Source organism: Rhinopithecus bieti, unplaced genomic scaffold, assembly GCF_001698545.2.
Source record: "Rhinopithecus bieti isolate Rb0 unplaced genomic scaffold, ASM169854v2 scaffold_50350, whole genome shotgun sequence".
NCBI lineage: Eukaryota > Metazoa > Chordata > Mammalia > Primates > Cercopithecidae > Rhinopithecus > Rhinopithecus bieti.
The window spans coordinates 748,548-757,207 of record NW_016820258.1 but is presented as its reverse complement, the minus strand read 5'-3'; the positions used below and the strand labels follow the sequence as shown (position 1 = coordinate 757,207).

The window sequence follows — 8,660 nt, the reverse complement described above, 5'->3', positions numbered from 1 at the left end:
GAGACTCCGTCTCCAAAAAAAAAAAAAAAAAGAAAATGACATCCCTCTCCTAACTCAACAATTACAGTTTTTTTTTATAAAACACAAGTTTCATATTTATTCAAAGAGAAAATTTTGGAAACATTTAGCTTTCATATTATTATAAAGCTTTTATAATCTAATACTGAGAAGGATGTTTGAGGGAGGGAGGAGGAGCCAAGCAACCGTAAGCCCAGGATTAAAATGACTCTGTGGAGAACAATGAAGTTGGTAGGATAAATTCCCCAGAGACTGAAGTCTACTAATGGCAATAGTTAGAAAAAAATTTTAGAAAATTTAAATTTAAAATCAAGAAAACAGGAGCGGGAAATTGGTAATGATAAAAGGAGAGGTGAGATTTAAAGTAACTTGATTTAACCACTACAAAGAGAGTTATAAAGTTAATCTAAGTGAAGCAAAGTAGGTTAAAGAAGTTTCAGGATTTTGAGAATGAATACATATTATTTATTCCTGTTGCAAAAAACAGAAATCTCCTATGTGGTTTCAAAATTAAAAGTTTGTATGTAGCTTTATATTGTAGGAATTATTAAGAAATTATTTTAGGCAGATAGAGAGGAAAAGGGTCCTTAGGAAGTTTTCATTTTTTAAAGCATCTCCAGAAAAGTTTCTTCCCTGGCTCTTAGAGACAGGCCGGCAACCTCTGACATGCAAATGCAGGCCACTAGAAACTGAGTCCACCCAAACCTGGCAATACCCGCACTCTTCTTCTTGCCATTGCCCCACATGTTCCTGGCGACATGGCCGCCCCCACATATCCCCACCTGTGTAGAACATCATGGTGCCCTGTATTTGCATATTAACAGGCTAGGGTGGGAGGGCCCGTTTTTTTTTTTTGCAGGCTATGTGAATGACATGCCTGGTCAAACCAATCCCCTGAGCCCTATGCAAATCAAACACTGACTCCTCCAGCCTCTTCATATACCTGACTGGTATCCATGGCAGGTGGGGTTCCCTCTCTTGGCTTTGAAGCCGCCCTCCCTCTGTCTCTGCACAGGAGAGTTTCTTCTTTCTTTCTTCCCCCTTCTTTCTTGCCTATTAAACTCCCTGCTCCTTAAAACTGCTCCACGTGTGTCCATGTCGTTTCTTTTCTAATTCGACCCAAGAGGAAGAACCTGGGGTTCTCCACCCATCAGAGCCGTATCAATATTTTGGTTAGCAGTCCAAATAGGAAAAGAAACTGAAAGATACTTACTATAGTAACCATATAATACAGTGTCCTCAATTTGTCTGCTGACATTAGCATTAGCCCAGTCCTAGGATAAAAGGAAACAACAGAAATATTAATGAAACATCCATTTGCCTAACACTAAGAGTTAGGTTTTAATACAACTGAATATCACTTCCAAAATCTATCCACTCAAATAAAAACAATCTATGCCTTCAATAAGTGAGAGACAGACAACAGATAAATTTCAGTATGTAAATGCTGAGATAAGACAACACAGTTCTGGGAAAACACAAAGACAAAAGGCATCTAACTCAGAATGAAGATCAGGAATGACTTCTGATCCTGGGAGGATCAGAATGATCTCAGGGAAACAGAGAAAATAGTAGGAAGGAAAGAAGGGAGAAAAGAACGTACACAGAACGTTTGAAAAAGAACTTCAAGAAGCTAAATATAGATTCAACTGAGCTTTTGGAAAGGTAAGAGAAAGCAGGTGGAGAGAGGTAAGAGAAGGACATATATGTCAGGGGCTTGTGAGTCATGCTGAGTATTTTGGATTTTATCCTAAAGGCAATGGAAAATAGTGATGAATTTTAAGCAGAGATTAACAAACCGGATTTGTACTTCAGAAAGAACATATTTGAGCATATTATACATTTTTTTAAAAAACCTACAAGAAAAAGCAGTCTAATCTCCTTTGCATTCATCCCACATAAGTGTTGTTCGAATTACTAAACTTAGAAAATATAATTCAAATTAATCTTTTCCAATAGAAAAAAAAAACTATACCCTATAATGTCAGAACTGAGGTACAATGTCAAGTCTTTTGGCCTATATTCTAAACTCTGTGTATGTGAAAAATTAAACCTAGAGAATCTAAAGGACTTATCACTGCTATTAAGCATAAAGCACAATTTAGAATCCAGGTCAATTTTTTATAAACACTTTAAGAGCTCAAGTCAGTGTCAACATTCTATAAGTGCTCTTAAAAAGCACATCAATATTTAATTCTCTTAAGATAATTTAGGAGTTTTCTTTTCTTTTCTCCTTTTTTGTCCACAAACACCTCTAGCAATGAGTAGCTACAAATTTCTTGCTGATAAATGTCTAAAAGATCAAAAAATGCAGAAAATCCAAACTTACCTCTACAAACAAACCCTTAATAGGCCAAATAGAAAATTTATGTTAATCATACAAAAAATAAATCATAGGATATAAAAAATTTAATAAATGGAAAGTCACCTGTTTCCACATGTAAAGATTGTAAATACCAACTGCTATCCAAATTAATCTTAAAATTAATATATATCACCAATCGAAATCCCGTTGTGCTAGGAGGTAGAGTATATTAACATACTTACTCTAAAAATCATCTGAAAAAACAAGCTAGGGCCACAAACACATTTGAAAAAGACCAACAAGAAGGTATTTCCCAATTACTATCCTTTACTAATGAAACGTGAAAATCTACTATTATATAACCTTTCACCTACCTATTGGCAAAATTTAAAACAATAGCATCCAGTAACGTCAAAATGTGGAGAGAAAACCATCTGCTACACATTAAGATAGTCTACCATGCAGACATTCTTTATTGAATCGATCCTAAAAATATTCACACAAATTAGGATGGATATTAGTACACAGATATTTTATTCATTGGACAATACTACTTGTCCAACAAATTACCTCAGGAGCTCTTACAAAGCGATAAGCTAGCCCAAGTGGGCCCTTCCTTTCCCACACAGCAGAAGCTGTACCAAATTCCATTACTCACGGGACTAAGAGACCCAAAGTCTCCAGGTGTGCAGCAATTGGTATGTCCTAGCACTCAGTGAACCACTTGTATCTACTCAGCTCATATTCCTTGGCACCCAAATCCAAGGTGTTTATTCTACCTGCAAGACCATTCTTAGGAGGCCAGGTACGGTGGCTTACATCTGCAATCCCAGCACTCTAGGAGGCTGAGGCAAATGGATTGCTTGAGGTCAGGAGTTTGAGACCAGGCGTGGTAGCACACACCTGTAATCCCAGCTTCTTGGAAGGATGAGGAATGAGAATTGCTTTAACTTGGGAGGCAGAGGTTGCAGCAAGCCAAGATCATGCCACTACACTCCAGCCTGAGTGACAGAGCAAGACTCTTCGTCTCAAGAAAAAAAAAAGAGAGAGAAAAGACTAGGAGGTTATATACCTCTACTAAAGCACTTTGGGAGAGTTTCTCTCTTTGCATAAGTAAAGTTACAAAAGAACCTGAGGCACTTGCTGACCCTTGTCAGGGTAAATTAGAGCCTGTACCAAGCAACATTTATTGGTTTTTGCCCAAGAGTCCTTTACCCAACAATATTCGGTGTAGGGTCATTTAAAATATTTTTTAAAAGAAAAATGAAACTAGAGACAATCTAAATGCCAGAATAGAAATAGTAAAATTTACTACTGTATATGCATAACATAGAATAACATGTTGATATTAAAAACAATGAGACCTATATAAACAAGCATAGATAGATATCCATGAAGCACTTTGAGTAGGGGAAAACAGAACAAATCACAACCAAAAGTTTTAACACATGTAATCTTTGTCTAACAAAAGTAATGAAAGAAATACCCAAACATATTATAGAAAAAATGAAAAGAAAATGTAAGCAGTGCTTACCACATAGAATGGGAAAGCATTGGGGAGAATTCTGTGCAATGATTGAAAATTTTTCCATCAATGATTCAAGTATCCAAATGAATATGTACATAATCAAAGCTTCAATTCCTAAGAGCTGTGCTTCTTTAGTGATTGCTTCTGTATCAAAACAGAAGTTTAAAAGTATTTTTGTGGGTTTTGTTTTGTTTTTGAGACAGGGTCTCACTCTGTCACCCAGGCTGCAGTGCAGTGGCATGAGTATAGCTCACTGCAGTCTAGACCTTCCCGGGCTCAGGTGATCCTCCCACCTTCAGGCTTCCAAGTAGCTGGGACCATAGGTGCACACCACCATGCCCAGCTAATTTTTGTATTTTTTGTAGAGACTGAGTTTCACCACGTTGCCCAGGCTGGTCTTGAACTCCTGGATTCAAGTGATCTGCCTGCCTCAGCCTCTAGGTTTATAGGCGTGAGCCACCTTGCCTGGCCTAAAAGGATTTTGAAGATGAGCAAATTAAGAACAATGTATCAATGGGCCAGAGAATAATGACAACCATCTTTTTTTACTTATTATATGTTATACAAACTTCCCACCAATTTCCAAGACAGCCCCAGGAGGTAGTAATGTCTCCACTGAGAATCACTTAAAAATTAGTTTGAAATTGGACAAAATCCCAATCTCAAAAAAAATATTAAAAATACAAAGTCTGAAGGTTAACTTGAAGCAAAAGAATCATTGAAATCTAGCATCTGTTACTCTATAAGGATCTTTTGCCTCACCAGTTCTTGTAGCAACAAGAGTATTGCTGTTACTATTTTAAAGCTACAAATATGTGTAAGATATACAACATCACTCAAGTACTATTAGTGTATTTGGCTTTTACATATTCTCTTGCCTCCAAGATACTTGATGTATTGTCAAGAGAGCTTAGTTTGTAAAACTTTCCTTCTAATTTTGGGAACCACTATGACCCTGATATGTTTTATAAACTATTGCCTCTCAAAGTAGAAACTAAAAGGAACTTCAGAGTAATTTAGGACACAAAGGAATGTGAGACAATCAAGAACTAAATAAAGAATATTAAAGAAGAATATTTCAGAAGACAAGGATATGAATTCCATAGAACAACAATGTAATTGGTCGCATATGTAAATTCCATTCCCCATTTTTCAAGTTGACTTTTGAAACCTGCTGCATAACCCAAAACTCCAACATGATTCTCCTCACTTTTACCTGGTAACTTCACCATAAAAACAGTGGTTCTCATTCAGGAGCCATTTTGATCCCCATGGGGCATCTGACAATGTCCAGAGACATGGTGGGCAGAGTCAGTATGCTACAGGAATCTAGGAGGTAAGAAGGCAAGGATGCCACTAAACACCTACAATTCACAGGGCAGGCCCCCATAACAAAGAATTACCCAAGGCAAAATGTCCATGATTGAGAAATACTGACTTAGAGGTCTCTAAAATAATATGTAGTCCCAAGACAGGAGCTCACTCAACTTACTATTAAATCTAAAACCTACCTCCATTTGTATCCAAATTCTAGACCTTCCTTCCTTCCTCTGAAGTACCCATACTCCTATTACACCCAACCCTTTCACTTTAAGAACCCTCATCCTCTGGAGGAAACTGCACCTGCAATGATACCTTCTCATGCCTCGAAAATTCCTCACTCTACTGAATTCTAAAGTATACAAATTCTAGTAACTACTAAACACAAAGAGATACTCAACCACTATAAATAAAAACACCTCTATTAACTCCTCTTCTCACTTTCCTAGAGAACAAAAACTTCCTGAAAAGTTGTCAGCATTCCTTATCACTTCTTCCTTACTTCTCTGTTCATATCTAACCCACTCAACCTAACCACCCTACTGTTCTGCTGAAATTATTCTTCATGGTCACCACCGACCAAAGCCACCAATCACTTCTCTACCCCACTCACTTCACCTCTCAACACCACTGGAAAAAGCTATCATTCTTTCTTTCCGAAACACATTATTCTGATTTCCATAAAGCCTCCCTCTTCTGTTTTTCTTATCTCTCACGTTGCCGATTCTCCCCTTCAGCTGACCTTCTACACAACAGAGAACTCCAGTCCTCGGTCCAATGTCAAGGCTTCTCTGACTACTCAGTCTTCCCAGCTCCTAGTCAGTCCATAACTGTAGATTTCATCCATATATTGCTTCCCAAATACTTCTCTCCAGCACTAAGCTCTTCACAGAGCTTCAACTCCCTACTTAACACCTCTACCTAGATAGATAGTACAGTACACACTTTGAAGGTAGCCTGTCCAAACTATAACTCTTTTCTCTACACCCCCTCACTTGCCCGTGCACATGCATATGTCCTCTTATTCCTCCAGGTTTCCCTATTTCTCTAAGGTATACAAAAACCTAGGCATTGGTGCTCCAATTTTCTTTTTCCTTCACCTGTCCCCCTATATCTAATCTATCAGCAAATCCCAGCAGCTCTGCCTCTAAAATACATGCCAATTTTAATCATTTCTCTCCACTAGCACCACTCTAGCCCAAGTCACCTTTATCTTTTACCTACATTAACTTCATATTGCAGTTAGGAGAAAATCTAAACTTATTAATATGACTTAAAAGTCATAAACAATCTGGCTCCTGCCTTATTCTGGATCTCAGCTTTTACCAAAGCAAAACCCTCAACAACACACGTCAGCCAAATAAGCCAAGTTCATCCCGGCCTAAAGACCTCTATATTTGCTGCTTCTTCTCCCTAAAGGCTCTCTTCCTCTGGCTCTTTACTAGATTGGCTCCTCATCCAGGTATCATGGCAAGAAACCTCAGCAGGTTTGCCCCTCTCCAAAACACTCATAACCTGACTAGACTCTCATATCAATCTATTTCCTCATAGAATTTATCACTATAAAGTGACCTTATTTTATTTGTTGACTATTGATCTAGCCTTGCAGATTAAGCTCCATAAGAAAAACAACCTCATTTGCCTTATATCTCCAGTACCTACAATTGTCAGGCACATACTACATATTTAGTATTAAGTAAATAAACATAATTAAGGTTCAATAAAAAGCACAAAGTTCTAAGATACAATTCCCACCAGCTGAAATTAGGAATGAGGGAGCAGTAGAGTTTAGCCCAGACATCTAATAACAGGCCATAAAGATATTCATAATTAGGGAACAGGAGTAAGATGTGAACAAGCACCAAAACATTAAATGTTTTCATGACATACCTTAATATTAACTAAATTTTTTATTTTTACGTGTTGTATAAAAGAAAGAATATTTATTCATATTAGTGTCAATTTCTTTTTTTTTTTTCCCATTGGATCAGTATATTTCATGTATATCCCCATCCAATGTTATTGGCCAACTATCAAAGACTGTTAAAGAGAGCACTTCCAGCTGTACTCTAAAAGGTTCTTTTTTGTTATCTAAAAAGTTAATTATTTTAGAAAAAAGCTAGAAACAAATTATCTAGCTAAAATTATTAAAAATGCCATATGTTGAAAGAAAGGTCAACAGAAACAACTCAGGCATAATAACATACCCCTGCCATAAGAAGGCAGAGAAAATTATAGGAGGGTTAACTAAAACAAAAATAAAGAAACTAGCAATGACTGCCTGCTCACAGAAAAGTCTGGGCACCTTCTGTTTTTAAGAAAAATGTTAGCAATCATTGATATGTGGAGTTTCAAATCATTATACTTTGCAAGCCAAGTCCATAATTAGAGAGAGGCTTCAAAATATTTGAGGTGGAAGCAGAGAAAGTTAGAAAATGCATATATTCATTTAGGAATTTAAAATGCACATTGTAAATATTAGTATACGTTAGCATTCATCATGGAAAACAATGTCAACTTGTACATTTATCTTTACAAATAAGGTTGGAATAGACTAAAACCACGTTGGCATCCTTTTTACTCTGACTACATTTATAATTGTGGCATGAAGTTTGAAGGATTAATTCTTAAATACTTAAACTTATATTTCACTAGGCACCTGAATTCAGCCAATAACTTTGGGAAAAAACTATTGCCTAGAGTTTGGAAAATGTTTTCAAAATTTTTTTCAGTTCTACTTTTTGAGAATCAGCATAGTCCAGTTTCAAATAAAAACTTGTGAATTGCACTAATCCTCACCAAGCCCCCCAAAATGAGAAGGGAAAACACAGACACACAGAATGTTTCAAGGTATCAACAAAACCACCAAGAAAAAACTGATACATTATCTAAGCTACAAACAAACAGAACTAGAGACAACTTAGTAATGAAAAGTAGGAAAGGCCAGGCACAGGGGCGCACAGGGGCGCACAGGGGCGCACAGGGGCGCACAGGGGCTCCCAGCACCTTGGGAGGCCAAGGCGGGTGGATCACCTGAGGTCAGGAGTTCGAGACCAGCCTGGCTAACATGGTGAAACCACATCTCTACTAAAAACACAAAAAATTGGCCGGGCATGGTGGTGTGCATCTGTAATCCCAGACACTCAGGAGGCTGAGGCAGGAGAATTGCTTGAACCCGGGAGGCAGAGTTGCAGTGGGCCAAGAACACACCATTGCACTCCAAACTTGGCAACAAGAGTGAAACTCTGCCTCAAAAAAACAAAAGCAGAAAAAAAAGAGAACCAACAATTGATGAATAACTAATATCCTAATAATGAAACAAAGTTTTAAAAAGTAGAGGGAAAAACTTTAACAGATTTTTTTCCCCTTCTAAATATTGGTGTAACATTTAGATTTAACAAATATAAAGTAAGTGTGTTAACTACAGCCATATTTTTTATTTTAGGGCACATGTATTAAAACAAGCACCCTAAATTTTTATAGTTAATA

The 8,660-nt window shown here is 37.2% G+C and overlaps 1 protein-coding gene across 1 annotated transcript in view; it reads right to left on the bottom strand.

The window, feature by feature from the left end:
- The window catches only part of LMBRD1 (LMBR1 domain containing 1), a 131,405-nt gene that overhangs the window by 113,986 nt on the left and 8,759 nt on the right, over nucleotides 1-8,660 (bottom strand). The window contains exon 3 of the mRNA XM_017859762.1: nucleotides 1,232-1,292. Coding sequence (XP_017715251.1) covers nucleotides 1,232-1,292 — 61 coding nt within the window. The remainder of the gene's footprint in view (nucleotides 1-1,231; nucleotides 1,293-8,660) is intronic.